This window comes from Syngnathus scovelli, chromosome 3 (assembly GCF_024217435.2).
Source record: "Syngnathus scovelli strain Florida chromosome 3, RoL_Ssco_1.2, whole genome shotgun sequence".
Lineage (NCBI taxonomy): Eukaryota > Metazoa > Chordata > Actinopteri > Syngnathiformes > Syngnathidae > Syngnathus > Syngnathus scovelli.
Window position 1 is genome coordinate 8,744,710 of NC_090849.1, and position 23,221 is coordinate 8,767,930.

A 23,221-nucleotide genomic window follows, 5' to 3' on the forward strand; every position below is an offset into this window, starting at 1 on the left:
TCACAAAGGTCGCGCAGGTGTGCTGGAGCCTATCCCAGCTGACTTTGGGCAGTAGGCGGGAGTAACCCTGAATTCTGTGCTAGCCAATCTCAGGGCTTACAGAACAACCATCTAAACCAGGGGTGGGCAAACTTTTTGACTTGCGGGCCGAATTGGGTTCTAAATTTTGACCAGGGGGCCGAACCAGGAGCAGATGGATGTAGTGTTTGTGTGAAGTAATATAAACGACCTGTAAAGGTCATTGCATAAAAGGTTTTGGCCTTTAGTAGGTAGTAAAGCGTGGATATTCAAAAACGTTTTTTGAAAACAAACGCATTTATTAACAGCATTAAAAAAAAAAAAAAAAAAAAATCCCTAAAAAACTGCTAGCAGTGATTCTCATAAAACACGAAACTGTTATTATGAATAACAGTCTCCATCACTTCAGTGCCTGCAGGTCAGATTAATGAAAGATGTTTATCTTATGAGAGATCACATCAAACGGCAAACATTCTGACCAAATATATCATCTTGAAGAATCGGTGAAAGCATACATCCAAATAAAGTAATCAAAACGGCAACACGGTGAGGGGTATCTGAAAATCAGAGCAGAGTTTTAACTCACAAACACCTGGTAACAGAGGTGAGGAAACGGGAAACACTTCCTTAAAGTAAGCCTTAAGAACTTTACAGGTTAAGATTAGTCACAAACAGGTGGTGCATCAATGTCCTTGAGCATCCTGCATTGTTTGAAAATGAGAATCGTCGCTAGTTTCAATCCCTGCTATTTGTACAGATCATATTCAAAATGCATTTTTTTACAACAAACTTGAAAGCCTCCCCTTCATTTTCAGTGGGAACAGTGTTGTTGGTCTCCCTTTTTTTGCTAGTGTGTCATAGTCTGGAGTAAAATTTGTTGTGGCAATTCTTAGGAGAGATCCGAGGTGTTGGTCCTTTTACCTAGATCTGTGACGGGTTGATGTTGATGTTCATGTGGCTGAACGTCACGTCGCGTACGTCGAGCCAAATTGGCCACTCTTTTTAAACACTCAGCACTCAGTGTCCACCTTGCTTTTCCTTGGGCGACTCATTTTAATGGAAGGATTCCAGGGGAAGGTTTGTGGGTGGCTTTAGCGTAAAACTGTATCCGAAAGCTCGGCGCGCAAATTACAAGAATGCTGTCGTCACAGCCCACGCTCTAAATTCGGCACTGATACAAACAGAGCGCGAGTGCGCCATTTCCGTACTACTGAGTACGTACACGCACTTGTGAGTGTGCACCGAGCTTTCTGACACGGCTTCCAGTAGTAAATGCGCAGGCGAGTGGTTCCCCATCTACTGGGGAAATGCAGTCATTGCAGGCAAAATGACCCAAAAAAAAAGTTTAATAATACAATTTATTTAGGGTTGGCGGGCCGGATTAAACGGTCCCGTGGGCCGGATGTGGCCCGCGGGCCGTAGTTTGCCCATACCTGATCTAACCTAAGGACAAGTGCTCAATTAACATTTTTGGAATGTGGCAGGAAACCAGATTACCCAGAGAAAACCCACATAGGCACAGGGAATGCATGCAAATTCCACAAAGGAAGGCCAGAGGCCGGAATCAAATCAAAGACTTCTGCACTGTGAGGAGGACGTGCGTCATTAAATAATAAAACTTAATTTCTTGAGGTATTTCGATCTCTTTGCATGTCTTGGCATGTGAAGAAATTGACATTAAAGCAGACTTTGACTTTGACTACATGTTAAATATTGAAATAAGCATTGATGTCACAATATTAAACACCATTATTGTGTGTTTTCCCAATATCGTGCAGCTAGACCTACACATAATCCTATTTTGAGTAAAATATATTTCCAAAGCTTGAGGAACCAATGCTGTACAGACCCTACTACCTTGTTTTTCAGTAAGGCGTCCGTTTATTGCAGCACATAATTTCCAGAATATGACTTCTTTTGGATTCTGATGATCACTACAATATTTTTGTTCATTCGCTGTGCAGCCAGTAAACAAATGACCCCACCAAGCTTTGGAACATTTCACTACATTGCTCTAATGTCTCATAGTAATCTTGTGATGTCAAACAAATCCAGCAAAATAAAGGAATTAGTCTAGGGGAGTGTTTGTCCAATACATAATACGAAAATTTGTTTAAAAAGCGTAAGACTTGTTATTGCAATACAATAACTCATTCAGACTGAAATTTGTTGGCTACTAACCTAGCAAAAAAGCTTCTCAGTTACTTCAGTTTCACTCACCGACAAAATTAATCTTGGGGGTGTTGACTTTCTTTCCAGGCGTGGTAGAGTTGGAAGCAGACAAATTGCTCACAAGTTGGTTCTTGGCACCAATTACGCTACTGCTGACCAGGCTGACAGGTTTTAGGTATGCAGTACCGGATGAAGAGGCAGCCACACCAAGAGAGCTGGTGCTGGTAGAGGAACTGTTTAATGTTGAAGTGATGGTTTTGCTTGGGGCAGATGTGCTTGAAGATGAAATTTGAGTCACCATGCTGGGTTCAGTGGAGGGAATTGGCTTTCCAAGTTTGGTATGAAGCTTCAAAACCTGTAAAAAAATAAAAATCACCCAAGAGACACTAGTAATTGTGCCAAATCAACATCCAGCATTAAATATCAGATTGACCAGCAGCTTCAGTCACACTAACCAGCCATCTTAATTCTAAATCCAACAACCTCATTTTAACAATGCAATATTGTGTGGTCTAAAAGAAGGCAATAACAAATTTAGGTCTTCGCAAGGATGATTATGAACTATTTTTGACCTACGTTATAATCTTAAGTGTTACAAACATCATTTTAGCATGACTTAAATAAAAGTGACCACACTAAAATATATAAAATATAATGATAAATATTTGTTTGGTGATACAAGGCAACAACCCAATTATTCCCATACCTTCTGATGTTTGGCCCCCCGAATATGGGCAGCATAAGCATCTGCACCAGTGCAGGAAACATCACAAAGCTCACAGCGGAGTTGATTTTGAGAACTTCGGGCCAATAACCCACCACCACTACCGCTGCTGCTGTTACTGTTTTGCGAAACCTTCAGTGCTGCTTCCTTCTTTTTGTGCTTCTGGCCTTCCAGGTGCTCCTTGTAAGTCTGGAAAACATCAGAAATGCAACAAATAGTTTTACTTGAGACCATTATCATTTTGCCACATGCTGATTGAACAATGGTGCTTTGCTTTGAAGACATTGTGATTATATTTATATGATTTAAAACTGATCCTCAATGTCCTAAAAAACTTGCTCTTTCATGATTCAGTCAAAATAGCCCACAATCAAGAATTAAGGCACACTAAGCACACCCATTTCATGCAAATTGTAGGCTGCTACACTAAATATATATATATTTTTAAATCCATCTGTGTGCCCTCTTCCTTTGCAAATGTAATAAATATGAAAACTGTTTGGACCATTCATTTTTCTGCGGTTCGATTCACTTGTGGGTTCTCAGAATCGCGCGAAACTCCACCTGCCCTGATCTATTACAGAGGTGAAATGATATGCACTATAAAGAAGTGAAGTGGCATTGCTAACAGTTATTTGTGAAGAGGAAAAAAGGTGTATAGAGTGTATGTTATTTGTGAAGAGGAAAAAAGGTGTATAGAGTGTATGTTTGCCTGCATAATGAGTGGAAAGAGTCATTTGTGCTTGAAGGTGCGCCTATTTTAGGATTATACAGGTCTGCTATAATTTTGGATTATGATCACAACTGTCAAAAACAAGTTGTTTATACAGTACAGACTGAGCTGTATTTGCCATGGGTGGTTGAGTCAGTTTCTAATGCTACACACATAATAAAATGTAGCTCAGACCTGGGCCTAATATGGTCTGCTGGTCTGACCATCTCTTTTGAAGTACTTATGAGCATGGTTGCTTTTACATTGAGCTCCACAGCCATATGTGTTCTGCAGCACTGCAAAATTCCTATTGGTGGCATTTGCCTGGATTTACTGTACCAAATGTGTACAAAACTCTTCGTACTCCTGTTGATTTAACAAAAAAATAAAGAAAATCCCCACCATGGTCACAAAAGAAACAAGAGAAAAGTACCGTATTTGCCAGTGTATTGGTCGACCTTTTTCGATCCAAAATCGGCCGAAAAAAATCGACCTCGACTTATACACCGAGTCATAAAATTTAACTTCGTATTCATCGCTTCAAATGTGATGGTAACCAAGGCCGTTACTCATGCATCTCATTGTGCGTTGCACTTAGAAAATTTGAACCGGGCGGCGTGCGCGAGTGCGCGGCCCGCTGGAAGTCGAATGAGGCGCCGCGATCTCCGCGGTGCTTATAAACAGCCGATCCGCTCGGCGGGGGCTATTTTCGGCCACTTGGCGCGTACGCACGGCCTCCCGGATGTGCCGGGCGGGTGCGCGAGCTCGCCGGCCGCTGGAAGTCCAATGAGGCGCCGCGATCTCCTCCGCGGTGCTTATAAACAGCCGATCCGCTCGGCGGGGGCTATTTTCGGCCACTTGGCGCGTGCGCACGGCCTCCCGGATGTGCCAGGCGGGTGCGCGAGCTCGCCGGCCGCTGGAAGTCCAATGAGGCGCCGCGATCTCCTCCGCGGTGCTTATAAACAGCCGATCCGCTCGGCGGGGGCTATTTTCGGCCAATTGGCGCGTGCGCACGGCCTCCCGGATGTGCCGGGCGGGTGCGTGAGCTCGCCGGCCGCTGGAAGTCCAATGAGGCGCCGCGATCTCCTCCGCGGTGATTATAACGTGCCGATCCGCTCGGCTTGGAGCTATTTCCGGCCTCCCGTTGGTGCCGGGCGGCGTGCGCAAGCTCGCCGGCCGCTGGAAGTCGAATGAGGCGCCGCCGCGATCTCCTCCGCGGTGCTTATAAAGTGCCGATCCGCTCGGCTTGGAGCTATTTCCGGCCTCCCGTTGGTGCCGGGCGGCGTGCGCAAGCTCGCCGGCCGCGATCTCCTCCGCGGTGCTTATAAACAGCCGCATGCGCACGGCCTCCCGGAATTTGAACACATTTCGTCAATAAATTTCGCATATTGAATTTTGAAGTTTAATATAATGCAACAATTGAGCTCGACTTATACAAAGGATATATCATAAAATCGTAAATTTCCGTAGAATTTTAGGGGGTCGACTTATACACCGAGTCGACCTGTACACCGGCAAATACGGTAATAAATAATAATTTCCATCGCCAAGTTGAGCATAAAATGAATTAAATTGATAAACTATGTTCAAAGTTGTCAACAAGGGTTAGAGGAAGAGATTAGAATAGATTTACTTGTTACATCATAACCCTAAAGGACTTTATCTTGTGCGAAAAATGGGATTTTTTTATCAAATTCACACTTAGTGGACAATAAACAACATTCAACATTATTTGTGGTCAATATTAGTACAGTATTTTCTGCACTATAAAGCGCACTGGATTATATGGCGCACCTTGAATTTTTTATTTTAGAAATTTTTAATATATAGGATTAAAAGGCGCATAGAATAGAAGCTACTGCATTATACTGGGGTTGACTAGGGTTGAGTTATGCATCTACCAGATGAAGCTGTGCTAAAGGGAATGATGTAAATGTCAATGAGGTTAAAAAAAGTCCAACTCCAATTCTGCATGAAAGTGTTTGGCTTCTTACTTGGTCCAGCAACCCCACTCATTTTTGATGGTGATAAACTTTACTTAGTTTATAAGAAAAAAGCGAGTGCGTGCGTTGATGCGTAATGCGTTGATTAGCTTGTAAGCTTTGCCGCCGGGTTTGTGTATGCGCAGCCAAACGTGCTGCGGTGAGGGGGTGTGGTCACTGTCTATTGCGCATATGCGGTTCACTGTGATTGCCTCCTGACATGCTTACATGTCAATCAAGCGATAGGATGAAAGTGATACGGTTTGGCTTCTTACTTGGTCCAGCAACCCCACTCATTTTTGCTGGTCATAAACTTTCTGTAGTTTAAAAGATAAAAGCAAGTGTGTGCGTTGATGCGTAATGCGTTGATTGGCTTGTTAGCTTTGGTGCCGGGCTTGTGTATGCGCAGCCGGACTTGCTGCGGTGAGGGAAAGGGAGGGGGGGGTACGTGTGTGGAAGTCGTATCGCTTTATGCTGAAAGCGATACGACCTTGTAATTTACTTGTCGTACTGAAACATTTTGGCAGAGCGTTGTGTACAACCAGTATGGATCAACAAATTCATCAATTGATCCATATATAAGGCGCTCTGCATTATAAGGCACACTGTGGTTTTATGAGTACATTTTAGGTTTTTAAGTGTGCCTCAGTGTGAAAAATACGGTAATACTTTTTCAATAGATTTTTAATACCACAATATTTTTTAATACCAAGACAACTTCCAGCTGCAACTATGACAACTTTTCAAAGTTCAGTGTTGGAGGTTATTAATAAAGTTACAGATTATTGTCATTTTCTCTCACGACTTTCTGAGTGGGTGAGTGCAATGAAAGGACAAAATATTTTTTGACTGTTATCTGTAGAGAGCACACAAAACTTTTGCAGCGCCACACTCTCTTTCACAATCATTATTGAGGATTCAGACAACCTTAGCCTACAACTATTGCATTACATTTTCCTTAAGTACAACATAAGTTAGAAATACCTTTAATTAAATTTGCCAATTTTATAGCTACTATTACAGAAGATCAACAGTAGGCTAAATCGTTGAAATAATCAACAATCTATGAAAATATTTATTAAATACTGGCAATGTTGGGACTAGCGGTGTTAGAAAAATTGTTAATAGAGTTACAGTAACGAATGATCTACTCAATTACTATGTTGGGTTCAGCCAATTAGCTTCGGGAATGTGTCACGTGACATTCTGTGCAACGGCGGGCCAAAGACAAAACAATGATCATTGTCGCCGTCCGTGCTCATCCCTAGCTGTACAATACTTCTTTGTATTTATACTGGGATAAGAATAAATGGGAGCAGGTTTGGGGTACTGAGTGAAGAACTTGGCTCACCTGGTATGTTTTTATGCTTTCCTTTGTTCGTTTTTCAGCCGTTCGACTGTACTACGCTGTTCTACTCTACGCAATTGTATTGACATGCTCAACAATCTTAATTATTTTTACATAGTAATTGAACCTTTTTGAAAAAGTAATGCAGTAATTACTTTCCTGAGTAACAAGTTACATTTCTGAAGGAGTAATTCAATTACCAATTCAATTAGTTTTTTGGAAAGACATCTTGATTAATTTGATTTTACGCGGACTTTGAGGTCCAGAATTTGGGAATCGCATTAACTCCAAAACTGTGCCGTATAGAAAGTATTTATTTATTTATTTATTTTTTTAAGAAAGGCATGTTTTAGGCAGTCGAAGGGGTCCTTATATTAATTTTTGTCCAGCATGTTGTTGGGCCAGTGGCGGCGTGCCCAATACGAGCACTACGCTTTAAGCGTTAGGCCTTGCGCAATGCGTCATTATTGATTCTGTCATATGGTGTCTAGACTAGAAGTGCTGTATGGCTTGCAGCAAACTCTTGCTTCATCATGCTGAATATCATGTGTACCACAATGCAAATTGAACATAAAGCTCGATGTGTCAAGAGGTGTCTCAAAGAAAATAATAAATTGAGGCAGTCTAAAAGCAAGAAGAAGGAAAAAACAACAACCGGCAGCACATTTCCAGACTAACATATTTCTCAAAATATAATCTCAAGGTAGCTTGCAATGTTCTCTGATGAATGTTCATCCGGTCTTCACTTAAATAAATTATTTAAAGATACTTGTTTTAGTAAGACATCGGCGAGTTTGTTTACCTGCTTAACATGTTTCGGCCATTTCCTGTAGCCTGCCTCAGAAGCGTTACGTGATGGAAATGTGATATATCTTATAGGCTGCTACGTGGTTTGGCCAGACAGCAGGGGGAACTTACATCCCCTACTGTCTGACGCTCTCTCAAGGACTGCATTCCAAGTCCTTGTGTGACAGGGTGTATGCTCCCTCGTCCCGATTCATCCTCCTTGGACCTCGTTTCTGGCCTCTCTGATCCAGCGCAAATATTTGCTGCTTTCAGCACAGATGACCCTGACCTTATTCCAGGCCATGATGTGATTTTGTCTCTTGCAGTGGTCGGATATGGTCGATTAGAGATTTCCTGTACCACATCTTACATTGCTCTTATTTGTCAATTAGATGTCTCCTTTTCACATTTTTTCGTATGTTCTTTTTTCCACGTTCCAAATAGTCTCCCCGTCTCCTCGGTGTATGTGTTATTGCATGATAGGCATGGTATTTCATATATTACCTCGTATTGGTATTCTGTTTTTATCTATCATGGCTCTCTGAATGTGTTCTGTCACCTTTCCCTCACGTGACGCTTCTGAGGAAGGGTACAGGAAGTGGCCGAAACATGTTAAGCAGGTAAAGAAACTCACCTTTGTTTTACTAAAAGCAAGTATCTTTAAATATTTTGTAATCCTGTGTACAAAAGATGTAATCATTGTCTCACTATTGGGCTTTTAAATACATGTATACATTTAATTTTCAAACTTACCTGAGGGCCAGCACAGCTGATCTTACAAACGTCACAATAGTGGATTTGGGGGGGTTTTGGTGGCTGCTTGGGTCGGAGCTGCTTATTCTGAAAGGGTGGTTTCTTCGTGAAACTGTTTCCAGTCCATGCTGCAGTTGCAGCTGCAGCAGCCACCGCCTGTTTCTGGTGCTGCTGCTGTTGTTGGTAGTAACTTGAGGCTGCTGAATAGACCGCTGCTTCATATCCTGAATATGAGGTTCCTAGAAAATTAAGATTTTGTATTATTATTCTATTGTGTCTTTTATTTGCTGCCATCCCATCTTAGACTGGTAAAGTAGTGGAGTACAGTGATCCCTCGTTAATTGCTGATAATAGGTTCCGCGATAGGTGAAAATCCGCGATGTGGAATCAATATTTTTACGATATGCGCACACGACATTTATAATTGTATTTTTAGACATTTTATTGTAGGCGGCACGGTGGTGCACGAGTTAGCATGTCCGACCCACAGTTCAGAAGTGTGAGTTTGATTCTACCTCCAGCCCTCCCTGTGTGGAGTTTGCATTTTCTCCCCATGCCTCCGTGGGTTTTCTCTGTACACTCCGATTTCCTCCCACATCCCAAAAACATGCATGGTGGGCTGATTGAGCACTCCAAATTGCCCGTAAGTGCGAGTGCGAATGCGGATGGTTGTTCGTCTCTGAGTGCCCTGCGATTGGCTGGCGACCGGTTCAGGTGTCCCCCGCCTTCTGCATGATGACAGCTGAGCTAGGCTCCAGCACACCGCGACCCTCATGGGGACAAGCGGTACAGAAGATGGATGGACATTTTATTGTATTTTTAAACATTTTATTGTATTTTTAAACACATTTTAAACATTTTAAAGTTAAGCTGACTTTTAGGAATAAAATTTAGGGCTTCACTAAAACTCACAAAGTCACAAAAAAACTACCGTAAACGTGTCACGGCTCTGCTCTGCTTTTGCCGTGCTGGCCGGCTGACGCGCCCTTGCGCTGGTCCGCACATATCCAATGCAGAGCTGCACGTGCTAATCTGGGTCGATTGCTACCACCTGTGCCCTTGTCACCGGGTGATTAGGGTGTGTATTCAAACCCCACAAGCCCGTCAATCTGCGGTGGTTTGTCTGCCATTATACACATACACTCTAAAAAGTAATTCAGGGCCTTAGTATATATCACAATATTAATAAAGTATATTAACTTAATAAAATCTCAAAAAATCACAAAGCAGATAAATTTGAGTTGGATATATCAAAATAAATGTTGAAAAATTAAATGGTTATTTTTGCCTTATATTTACTTATATTTATTAAGCTTGTTCAACAAAATAAATTAGTATTTGACAAACTAATTCTAATTCTAAGATATTTATAATATATTTAGTAAATACCAGTCAGAATATTTGAGTATGGGCCAATCATACCAATCGGTTTCAACAACTACAATTACTTACTTACTCTTACTCAATGTTTGTAATCTCTAACAACAACTTGAGAAAATGAGTTTTCGCGCTTTCGAGTGGAATTATGGGATATCTACCGTCACTGCTTTTTGAAATAACAGCGGCACGGAAACAGTCAACGGACAACGCGGTGAAAACCATTTGGAGAACTCGGTAAGTGAAGCACGATATAAGGTGCATATAAACGTTGTCACCATTATGCTGTTAGCTAACTTTGTTAATGTTTTCGAGCCAACATATTACCATTTATACAGCAAACGTCACCAAAATGGGACTAATTTATTTGTAATTAAGTGCTACACAACATGCTAAGGCATATGTTAATCTGCCATGGCTTCTACAACAAATGTAATTATTGTTGGGATGTTTGGGCAAAAGTTCATAATTTTTCTGAGTGAGGATATCAAGTCGAACTTCATGCTGATGGAGTGGCGGTGAACAAACACATAATATCAGAATAAGTAAATGGGATGTATTTATAATATAAAGAGAAGGATTAGGTGTTTAAAATTTTGAAAAGGACAACTTTTTCCCTGTATTGCATGAAAGCTAAACTCAATACTAATTTTAAGTAATGTTATCTTCTTTTTTGTGTTTTCCAATACAGTTGTAGATTTTACAACAATGAAATGAAATAATTTCATACAATTTTAAAGTCCCAGAGACATCTTTTTTTTTTTTTTTTAAATTAGAACGGAATTTGATAGAATGTATAAAGAGAACACATTTGCCGCATTGGAAATTAAAAATGGACACCGATTACTAAGAATAAAGCTAAAATTAAATCCCAGTTTATCAATCGGGTTCCGCACGCAGCCACACTGGTGGCGCCATCACTGTGACGTCACAAATTGTGCATCCGGATCTCAACAAACCCAAACAACATGGCGGATGATAGCGACAGCTCCGTTTCTAGCGGCAATATTAGCATCATTTTATCCGATTCAGAAACCTCTTTTGACGCATTAAAAATTAAAACAAACCAAAATCGCAAAAAATTCAACAAAGGCAAAGCTCTCAAATCATATCTTTAACACTGCGCCTTTGAAAGATTTCACTGATAAAGGTGCATTATAAATGCTGTATTATTATTATAATTATCATTTATTATAAGGGGGGGATTAGAAAATTTGAAGCAATTTCTGGGAATTTCTGTCTATTAAAATCCTGTCTCCAAGGACCATATCCAGTCTAAATTCCCAACTCTGGGAACTGAGAAGGACGCCTAAAAAATTCATAATATTAATTTATTAATTATTTCCTGATGAGTGATGTCTGCAAAATATTTATTTATTTACTAGTATTATTCTTGGTACAGTGGCCTGACTTAAATTAAAATTAAACTTACCCTTTTCCTCTCTCGTTTGACAAAAGCACCTCTAGGCTTCCCAAATGGAGTCCGCTCTTGGTTGTGACTGGCGTTGTAATCTGTAGGACCAGACCAGTCTTTCCGCGTCCTTTGTACCTGTTTGGTCCATTGTTTCCTCAAACCCTCGTCTTTTGGAAACAAAAATAGCGATACACCTGCTTCGTTGGTGTTACTGCATCCCATAGCGACACACCTTTTGCCTCCACGCTTTGACATACTTTTGTTTACATTCACTGAAGCTAAACGCGAACAACTTGAAACGTCACTTCCGGTTTCTTCCCCAGTCTAGAAAGAGGCCGCTCGGTGCAGTCAAACTCGTCTGCACGGCAAATTTAAATTAAATTTTTCAGAGCAACAGCTTCCTTTTCGTTGTTTCGATCGTCAATTTATATTTATAAGCCCATAAGCTAACTAAAACCGATTTATACATATACCGGTGTCTCTGGGACTTTAATACAGCTGGTCCAAAAATTCAAATAGTATTACATCAATATTTTTGTTCCGTATTGTAACACTGTTTATCGTCCTTTTTAAGGTGGCGGCTCATGCATGGCAATGTAAGGGCTGCACATTTGAGGATTTTTCAAAAGTAGAGGTGGGGGAAATTTCCGATTCTTAGATTCATCGCGATTCGGCCGTAGAAGAATCGAGAACGATTCGCAAACATCCAAATTCGGATTATTTAAATATGCCAAGTAAAGCGGAACTAACATACAGTTAGTGCATTCTCCGAGATACTATGCGGATCGGACCGAGAGCACAGTGGCACACTCAGCACACTTCCGCAGTACACTCCTCCAGAAAAAAAAAAAAAACATGGCTGAGCCTGAGATATTCAACCCACTTTGCCGAGAGATCCAACCTGCTCCTAAAAATTTAAAAGCAGACGTGTGGAATCATTTTGGATTCCACAATGTTGACGGAGGAAATGAATTGGACAAAAGCTACGTTGTATGCAAGATTTGTCGCGTTAGAATAAAATACTTTGGTAACACAACAAATATGAGAAGTCACACAGCACGATTCCACCCTACAGAGGAGGTGGGAAAGCCGGCTGCTGCTGTTGCTACTAGCAGCCAGAGAACAATTGAGGACGCGCTGAGTAAGCTGCCAAACACATCGCAAAAGACCAAGCGAATTACGAAAGGCATCGTGGAATTCATTGCAATGGGTTTGCAACCGTACTCGGTTGTAGAGAATCGGGGATTTCAGAGAATGATGGAGGAAACGGAGCCGAGGTACGTCATCCCATCCCGACGCTATTTCACCGACATGGCCGTCCCGGCACTCTACAAGCAGACTAAAGCAGAAGTAACATTATCGCTGTTGAATGCAGACCGAGTCGCCATTACATGTGATGCGTGGACGTCTGTAGCCACCGAGTCATTTATTACTCAAACTGTGCATTTCATAACCGATGAGTGGGAGCTGAAAGCACACGTGCTTCAAACAAGAGCAATGCATGAAAGCCACACAGGTGCTAATATGGCTGAGCTGCTAAGCAGTGCTTTAAATGAATGGAACATCGCAAATAAAGAAGTTGTTCTAGTTACAGACAACGCAGCTAATATGGTTGTCGCTGCCCAGCTGGGTAACTTCAGCAAAACAATATTTTTCTACAAAATGCTACCATTTATTTTATTGAAAATTGAATGTACTGTTAAGCTGCTGATACAAAATGAGAGTTGAGTTTTTTTGTTTACTGTTTTGAGCTGTTGGTACTGAAGTAGTCGCTCATTTAAGCCTGAGAGCACTTTTGTTTTATTTGTAACACATGGAACAAAAAAAGCACCTTGAGCCGTACACTAGAGTTTAAATGTTCATGCATTTCCATTCCAATGGATAGTTCCATAAAGGTTAATAAAATATAATGGAAATGAATTCAACTCTTTGTTTCTTATTACAAATGCAGTGTTTTTTGAACTGCAAGTGATGAATGCTCATTCAGTGAGACAAAAAGAAATGTGGAAAAAGTGCATCATATACATAAATTAAAAATGCATCAATAATCGTTTTATAATCGAATCGTAGCCTCTGAATCGTAATCGAATCGTGAGGTGCCTCCAGATTCCTACCCCTATTCAAAAGGTGAGCTTCTCGAGCATTATCGTGTCAAGCATGGTACAGTGGTCGTGGCCATTGCCTTCATTTAAAGTGCTAGAGGCATCCCTTTTTTTTTTTCAATTAGAACGGAATTTGATAGAATGTATAAAGTGAACACATTTGCCGCATTGGAAATTAAAAATGGACACCGATTACTAAGAATAAAGCTGAAATTAAATGCCAGTTTATCGATCGGGTCCCGCACGAAGCCAAACTGTGACGTCACAAGTTGTACATCTGGATGTCAACAAACCCAAACAACATGGCAGATGATAGCGACAGCTCCGTTTCTAGCGGCAATATTAGCATCATTTTATCCGATTCAGAAACCTCTTTTGACGCAGAATATGATGAATCTAGCAGTTCACTTGGGCTGAGCTGAGCACATTTTCTGAATTGTGCCCCTCCCGTCACTCTGGTTAGGTTGGCATAGTAAAAAGTAAAAAGTGCTCTTGGAGGCTTTAGAGTGCCGAGTTGATCTCGGCACATGAAGACATGACCACCTGCAACGTTTGGTTTAGGTTTTATAAGCATTTTTAATTTTATTGCTTAAATTGCATTTTCTCGACGAGCTGAGCACGTTTTCTGAATTGTGCCTCTCCCGTCACTGTGGTTAGGTTGGCATAGTAAAAAGAGTAGAGTGCCGAGTTGACCACTGCAAATGAAGAAATGAACATCTGCAGCGTTTGGTTTAGGTTTTAGGCGCATTTTTAATTTTATTTCTTAAATCGCATTTTTTCGACGAGCTGAGCACGTTTTCTGAATTGTGCCCCTCCCGTCACGCTTCGACATACTTTTCAAAGTCAAAGTCTCAAAGTCTCCTTTATTGTCAATTCCTCCGCATGTCAAGACACACAAAGAGATCGAAATTACGTTTCTCACTATCCCAGGGTGACAAGACAGCGTTCACAACGCACATACAAGTAAACAACACAGGAGAAATAAAACAAGAAGATGAACAATAAGAGTGATAGCACGCTAGCCGCTCCCGATGCACAGCAGAGTCCGGAAAGATGACAGTCAACCAGGCCACTGTGAACACGAGCACACAGCAGGCACGCACTGTCCGGTTCGTGGATCCTATCAGGCGAACTCAACCCATCTTGTCGTCCCGCGAACGAACGTACGCAAGTATAATGGAAGGCACGGCTAGGCGAGCTGGGTTGGCCGCAAACCTGGCCCGACGTCTCCGCGCTGGCCCCTCTTCTCTTTTTGTTTACATTCACTGAAGCTAAACGCGTACAACTTGAGACGTCATGAGACGTCACTTCCGGCTGGCGGCTCGGTGCAGTCAAACTCGTCTGTGCGGCAAATTTAAATTATATTTTTCAGAGCAACAGCTTCCTTTTCGTTGTTTCGAGCGTCAATTTATATTTATAAGCCCATAAGCTAACTAAAACCGATTTATACATATACCGGTGTCTCTAGCCCTTTAAGATGCCCTTGCTCCTTTAAGACATCGGATGCCCTGCATATGCACTTCAAGCAAAGAAAGGTGCTGCAAGAGAGAGACAGCGGGCACGAATGAGTGTTCTACTTCAGGTATGTGAAGGTAGTAAAGTTTTTCCCCAAAAATAATAGCTTTGCTTGAATATGTGGTATTGCATTTTATTAGTTGTTGAAAGATTTTCTCTTCTGCGGAGTCAAATCCTCAATCAACAGACACCTGGTTGTCATCAGATGTCTCATCGACCATCTGGGAGAAGATGCCAGTGTGTTGTTCAAGGACTTTGAGGTTAGTATAATACTCTAGCTTTTGTCATTTTTAACAATGCAGTCATGGTTGACCATTAAGTTGCTGCAGTACAGTTTGTTGTTTTCCTTACTGCACACAAAGAAGAAGCTGCTTTTCATCTGTGGACATCAGATACTGTACGAGTCGCCAACATTCAGATCGATGTTAACTGATTTTACTATCTGTCCTGCTTTGAACAATGCAGTCATGGTTGACCATTAAGTTGCTGCAGTACAGTTTGTTGTTTTCCTTACTGCACACAAAGAAGAAGCTGCTTTTCATCTGTGGACATCAGATACTGTACGAGTCGCCAACATTCAGATCGATGTTAACTGATTTTACTATCTGTCCTGCTTTGAATACATAAAATACAATTTTCTGTGTCAATTTTGTTTGCAAAGAAATAAATTATGTGGAAGAATAAATCATGCTGATGACAAAGTGTTCTAAAATTATTTTACAACAAATTTGGAACCACCACAGTTCAGTTTGCCCACTTAATGTCCTGCTATGCTCTTTTATGGATATGCAGGTTGAAGATAAATTCTAAACATTTTTGATCTTTACAATGTCTGCAGGATGCTGCTGTTAGATCTGCCAATGTTGAAGTGGAGTTGGCAGGGGAGGTCATGAAAATTTACATGCTGCAAAACAAAGATGGGGGTCAGTCGATGTTAGTATTGTGATTGAAGGCATCATTGTCTTGGAGATCTTAGCAGAGCCTGCTGCTATCTGTTGGGATTGACCTACGCATTTGATCTGGGCTACTCAAATTCTGGAAACCTTTCCAATAAGGTTCAAGGACTCAAGAATTAACTGAGTATGTACACATAGTTGCTGGCTACTGTTCAGAGAAATTTTCATCTGTAAATCTTAATGTTGTCTTAATGTTTAGATAAGGTTGTTGGACTGGTATTGTTAGCTTTTGTGAGGCTTTAAAGTGAAATTTTACTGTTTACAGTCCATTTCAGGAGGAGGCTATATGTTGTTCTAGGGTGCATTTCACCCAGTTTTGACAAACTCCTTATTAAGAGTTAAATTCAGCTGTTTTTAATAGCATGAATATTTTTATGTCATTTGCAAAGACGTTGTGGTTGTTTCAATTGTCAAATCAGCCAAATAAATGTTGAATTAAAATGATGTGTGTAAAATTGCTTTATTGACCCAAAATACTCCTAGAATAAAAAGTAGATTCAGTTTTAAAAATTAAGTAAATGTGACATTTATTTCGATATGTGATAGTCCAGTAAGTTAATTTTTTTTAGTGGTTTGAACTTGGATTTACTATTGCATTGACTTAAAATTTTAAGTAAATCAACTCAATTTTATATTTCATGGTACTCAATGTAGTTGAGAAGCATCTACTTAATTTTTACATGTTACATTTACTTAGTTCATGATGTAAATATAAATGATTTTATAGCTTTCAGGTCTATTCAATATTTTATTTACACAGATTAAAATGAGGAGAGCACGGTTAGTTTTTTTTACAGTGTATGCATGCCTCCTGGTTCTGCTATGCCACCTGATACCCGTTTGCCTCGTCCGCTGTGTAGCGCGATGGCGGTTTCCTGATTCGCTGTTTAGCGAAAGCCTGTTTTTATGATCTGCCCTGGACTCCGTTTGGCTCGACCTTCTACCGGTCCCTGACCATGAGCTTGCTATGCCAGTGTGCTTCCATGACGCACGACGCGCGCTTGCTGACCGGCTTGTCAGTTTGCGTCATTGTCCTGCTCTGCCGGGATTCCAGCCCTCACTGTCTCCTTTTTTCTTTACCCAAATAAAGGCATTGCATTGCAGACGTTGCATTTGGTTGTCCGGCCTCGAATTTGACAAAACAATGCATAAATCAGAGATGCTGCCGATTCTGCTGACGCGAACAAAGTGAAAAAGTGGATACGTAGGGCAACTGCAGGAGGCAGAGATGAAGCATGGTAAGAACTGCTCTTCCAGCTCTAAGCCAATGAGCGGCAAGAATACAGAGCAACAAGTTGCCATTGGTCTCATCTCCTCTACCGATCAATAGATGGGTGGACGAAGCCACGCGCTCCAAGTGATGCCGCACTGAAATATCCATAACATTTAATAATCTTAAAAACATGGGATGCACAGAAGCCGAAATAGGTGAAGCGCGAAGTGGCGAGGGATCACTGTGTATTGAACACAATAGCAGGGCTAATAGAGCTTTAAATGATACTTGAAAATACGAAATATGGCAATCATCTGACTGAAAATGGACTGTTCTAAATACTGGATGCTGGAAAATGAAATCATAATCTCCAGAGAGCTTTTCAGCAGATGGAAACATGTAGTGCTCTAAAATCTGCATTTACTCTGGACTTGATGAAACACAGTGGACCAACACCAGCAGCTGACATGGTTCCCCAAACCATTGCTGACTGTGGGAGCTTCACACTGGATTTCAAGCAACTTGGATTTTGCTCCTCTCCAGCCTTTCTCCAGACTCTGGTGCCTTGACTTCCAAATGAAATACAAAACTTGTTTTCGTCTGAAAGGAGGACTTTGGACCACTCTGGAAGTGTCCAGTGCTTCTTCTCCCTAGCCCAAGTCAGACGCTTCTTCCGTTGTCTTGAGTTCAGAAGTGGCTTGACCATGGGATTAAGGCTACTGTAGCCCATTTCCCGGACACGTCTATGAACAGTGGCTTTTGATACCTGGACTCCAGCTTCAGTCCACAGTCTTTGAAGCTCCCCCAAATTCTGGAAGCGACTCTTCTTCACAATGCTGTTAAGGCTGCGGTCATCTCTCTTGGTTGTGCAGCGTTTCCTGCCACATTTCGCCCTTCCAACAGACTTTTTGTGGATGTGCTTTGAAACTGCACTCTGTGAACAGCTTGCTCTTTGAGAAATTTATTTTTGTGTCTTACCCTCCTGATGGAGGATGTCAATGATGGTCCTCTGGACAGCAGTCAGATCAGCAGTCTTCCCCATTCTTGTGATTTAGTTTACTAAACCAAGCTGAGTGTTTTTCAAGGCTCAGGAGGTGTTTCGAGTTAATTAGACCATTCAAGTGATTAGTTGAATACCCTACTAGTATACTTTTACATGATATTCTAATATTTTGAGATAGGATATTTGAGTTTTCTTAAGCTCTATGCCATAATCAGCAATATTAAAATAATAAAAGGCTTGCAATATTTCAGTTGATTTGTAATGAATCCAGAATGTATGACATTTTTGTTTTAATTGCATTACAGAAAATAAAGAACTTTATCACAATATTCTAATTTTCTGAGACAGTCCTGTATAAGTCATACCGGAGTTTAAGTCGCATTTTGGGGGAAATTTATCTGACAAAATCCAACACCAAGTACAGACATGAAGCAGCAAAAACAGGCTAAACGATACGGTATGCTAACGTGGCAGAAACACAAACGAGGAGCTGAGAACGGGCCTGACGTAACATTAAGTTATTCAAATAACTATAACATACATAATACATTTATCAAACCATCAGTGTCACTCCAAATCATTGAATCCATCGATCGAATTCTTCGTCCTTTCTGTAAATAACGCCGCGTGTCACTTAAAAAAAAAAAACAGCTGTTGACGGCAGCCTCGTCATCAGTTGCGGCTCCAATTATTCCACAGATCTACGTATATAACTATATTGTAGCGTTACCAAAGTACCAGGCAATACTTGGGTTTGGTAATCGGCTCTTTATTTTACAAAACAAAAACTCAACATATGAGCCAACACAGTGCTATATGCAAGCGCCCTGGATTGCTCTTCACGTCACCACGTAACCCCCCCCCCCCCCCCCCCGCCCTCATGCGGTTTAAAGTGAAAATAACATGTGAAGTGATCATCTATACAAGTCAGTCAGTAATGTGTTAATGATCAAGTAAAAATTTGTGAATAATTACACATAAGTCGCCCCTCCACCCAAACTATGGAAAAAAAAAAATTATAGTCTGAAAAATACAGTACTTAAAGGGAGGGTAAAGCGAAGATAGTTCATTTTTCACTAATTTGCCCAGTTTATGTTAACATTTTCTACTTTATCCATACATTTTGGAGAAATAATGAAAACAATGCCTTTAAAAGCATCCTCTTAATGACGAATAGGGCCATCCATGTCTTGGTTGATGACATCACAGAGTGCAGAGATCACTATTTCCCATTGGAAATATTGTCAAGACTATCGCTTAAAATGTACAAACCAGCTATCAATTGGCACCAAAATTTACATGGACATCTCTACTTAAGAACATATCACAAGAATTAGCCTCTCCGTGGCTGATTTTAGATAAATGAGCAGCCTCTCTGCAGCTTAAGTGCCCTGTCACATCTATTGCCTTTCACCAGTCACCAACATACGCAAACACAATGCGTTCCAAGAGGCTTTACGCAAGCTGAAATTTTCATACGCTGTTATATATTCAGGTGAAATTGGTAAGGGTTCATTTGACTTAAATTTCCCCTGAAGTACACACATACTGTATATTTTGATTCAATATGATATTCAATGTAGTATCATGCACACTTGTGTTGCATGAAGCTCATTACAAGAGCTTTCACAAACGCATCTTTTTATACATCATCTGCATGGCTGTCGTCCCAGGAGAAAGCCTCTTCTAAAAAAAGATGCGCAAGGACGCAAGGAAGCTCGCAAAAAGTTTGCTGAAGACAAGCAGACTAAGGATATGGGTTACTGGAACCATGTCCTGTGGTCTGGTGTCGTCCCAGGAGAAAGCCTCTTCTAAAAAAAAGATGCGCATGGAAGCTCGCAAAACGTTTGCTGAAGACAAGCAGACTAAGGATATGGGTTACTGGAACCATGTCTTGTGGTCTGATGAGACCAAGATAAAGCGTCTTGCCTACAGTCAAACATGGTGGTGGGAGCGTCATGGTCTGGGGCTGTATGAGTGCTGCTGGCAATGGGGAGCTAAAGTTCATTGAGGAAACATGTACTGTGGAATACTGAAGCAGAGCACGATCCCCTCCCTCCGTAAACTGGGCCGTGGAGCAGTATTCCAACATGATAACGATCCCAAACACACCGCCAAGATGACCACTGCCTTCCTAAAGAAGCTGAGGGTGTTGGACTGGCCAAGCATGTCCCCAGACCTCAACCCTATTGAACATCTGTGGGGCATCCTCAAACGGAAGGTGGAGGAGCGCAAGCTCTCCAACATCCACCAGCTCCGTGATGTCATCATGGAAGAGTGGAAGAGGATTCCAGCAGCGACCTGTGAACTCTGGTGAACTCCATGCCTAAAAGGGTTACGGCGGTGCTGGAAAATAATGGTGGCCACACAAAATATATGACATTTGGGTCCAATTTTAACATTTTCAGTTGGGGTGTACTCACATTCATTGTTGTATTTTGAGTTACTTTGAAGTAACAATAAATTTACTTTGCTATCCAAGCTCTACAGTGACTACTTAACCTTGTCTCAAAGTGTCATTTCTTCAGGGTTGTCCCATGACAAGATATAATTACATATATAATTATTATAACATTGCAGAAATGAGAGGGGTGTACTTTTGTGAGATACTGTATATATAAACTATATATCAAATAATGATAACATAAATAATTTTATTGAACCATCCGTGTAACTCCTAATCATTAAATCCATCAAAATGTTCATCCTCTGTGTCACTTTCAAAAAACGCCGCTGCTGACTCTCAGCATTGACGTCGGACTCATCATCAGTTGCGGTTCCAATTATACACACATATATATATATATATATATATATACGCTACCGTAATTTTCGCACCATAAAGCGCACTGGATTATAAAGTGCACCCTCATTGAAATTTTTATTTTAGAAATTATTTCATATATAGGGCACACCGGATTAAAAGGCGCATAAAATAGAAGCTATACTGCAACAAACTGAGGTTGACTAGGGTTGCGGTATGCATCCACTAGCCTATAACCAATGACCCCTCTGTAAAAAAAATCGCGTTTCTCAAACTATCTCCTACAAAATGATCAGAACTGACTAAAGTTTGATCTAACACATTGGTACTGCTTACCGTAATTGCCGGACTATAAGCCGCACCGGATTATAAGCCGCACCAGCGAAAATTCAGGGATATTTCTTTTTTTTTTCTTACATAAGCCGCACTGGACTATAAGCCGCACTTGCACACGAGTTTTTTACAAAGAAAGACAGTACATAGAAAGCCTTTTTAACGTTTTAATAACATACTTGAACATGTCTTTCTAAACATTGCCTGTGACGCAGCAGTAGTACCGCAGCAACGCGGAAGTGTGCACGCGAGTTATTAGCAAAGAAAGACTGGACACAGAAAGTTTTTTTTAAAGCTCTAATAACAACCTTAACATTTCTTTCCAAACACTGCCTGTGACGCGGCAGTAATACCACAACAACACGGAATTAACACAGCAAAGTCACTGAGACGCGGCGGTAATGGCGGCGGTTACACAGCAGCAATACGGTAGCACAGCACGAACAGGGCTGGTTAAAAAAAACATACCATTAAAAGTACAAAAAGAGCCATCTTCATCTTCCTCCTGTGCACTGAAGCCAAGTCTCCTCCTTAGTGTCCGATTGGAATAGCGTTAGATATCCTTCACCTCACACTTTCTCAGTCTCTCTTTCGTCTACGGTTTTATGCATTTCTTCGAGTGTGAAGAGGTTCTGTTCATGCTAATCTTATTCATGCACGAAGCGCTTATTATATTAAACTAGCGAGCGACACGTATAGCTTAAAAGCGGCATCATATTCATTTATTTTATCCCCCATAATGACGGTTTGTGTATAAAAGCTTCCTGTCTTTGTGTGAATGTGGGTGTGTGCGTGATGCGCGAGACGATCACGTCTTCTTCGGCGCATTATCTCTTCTTCGTCTGTCTCGCTCTTGCTTCCTGCTAGAGCGCCCCCTGGAGAGCGGAGGCCGTAAAAATCCATAAGTACGCTCCAGAGTAGACACAAGATAATGTCATCAACATCGACTGCCTTTGGCTTAAAAGCTGCATCATATACATTTATTTTATCCCCCATGATGACGGTTTGTGTATAAAGGCTTCCTTTCAGTAATGTCCGTCTTGATCGCGTGATGCGCGAAATGTAAACAAAAACTAGCACGTCTTCTTCGGCGCATTATCTCTTCTTCGCCTGTCTCGCTCTTGCTTCCGGCTAGAGCGCCCCCTGGAGACCGGAGGCCGTAAAAATCCATAAGTACGCTCCAGAGTAGACACAAGATAATGTCATCAACATCGACTGTCTTTGGCTTAAAAGCGGCATCATATGCATTTTTTTTGTCCCCCATGATGACGGTTTGTGTATAAAGGCTTCCTTTCTGTAATGTCCGTCTTGATCACGTGATGCGCGAAATGTAAACACAAACTAGCGCGTCTTCTTCGGCGCATTATCTCTTCTTCGCCTGTTCCGCTCTTGCTTCCTGCTAGAGCGCCCCCTGGAGGCCGGAGGCCGTAAAAGTCCATAAGTACACCGCGCCGCCGTTTAAGGTTCAAAGTAACCTTCCGAATAAAATGCATTAAAAGTTCACATTCATTACAACTTGTTTTTGGTGAGCAAAATGTCAGAAGAATTGAATTTAAATGCTGATTGATTGGGTTTTAATACAATGCAGATTACTTCACTGGTTTCTTTTATATCAAACAAGTTGTTATCAAACAAAAAAGGAAAAACAAGATGAACTTAGTACAATTACAATGCAGATTGTCCAAACAGGGCCACTGCTTTGTGTAATCTCTGAGTGATATGGCAGAGTAAGCGAAAGGATTTAGAGCACAGGTGTCAAACTCAAGGCCCGGGGGCCAGATACGGCCCGCCACATCATTCTATGTGGCCCGCGAAGACAAATTGTGCATCAAATTCGTGTGTCATTACTAGAATTGCAAATTGTCAAGTCATCACAAAAATCACGAAAAAAAATCTTATATAAGCCGCACCTGACTATAAGCCCCAGGGTCCAAAATTTTGGAAAAAAGTCGCGGTTTATAGTCCGGAAATTACGGTAACTAGATTTAAACCACCGTAATTTCCGGTGTATAAGCCGCGACTTTTTTCCAAAATTTTGAACCCTGCGGC

General features: G+C 41.2%; 1 protein-coding gene across 2 annotated transcripts in view; it reads right to left on the minus strand.

Annotated features, from left to right (window-relative positions):
• The window catches only part of zfr (zinc finger RNA binding protein), an 81,975-nt gene that overhangs the window by 37,641 nt on the left and 21,113 nt on the right, over window positions 1-23,221 (minus strand). For both annotated transcript variants that reach the window (XR_007490668.2, XM_049764191.2), the window contains exons 6-8: window positions 8,496-8,734; window positions 2,897-3,103; window positions 2,239-2,545 (exon numbers count right to left, since the gene is read on the minus strand). Coding sequence is in view for 1 of the 2 variants with exons in the window: in XM_049764191.2 (XP_049620148.1) it covers window positions 2,239-2,545; window positions 2,897-3,103; window positions 8,496-8,734 (753 nt within the window). In the remaining variant the exon portion in view is untranslated. The remainder of the gene's footprint in view (window positions 1-2,238; window positions 2,546-2,896; window positions 3,104-8,495; window positions 8,735-23,221) is intronic.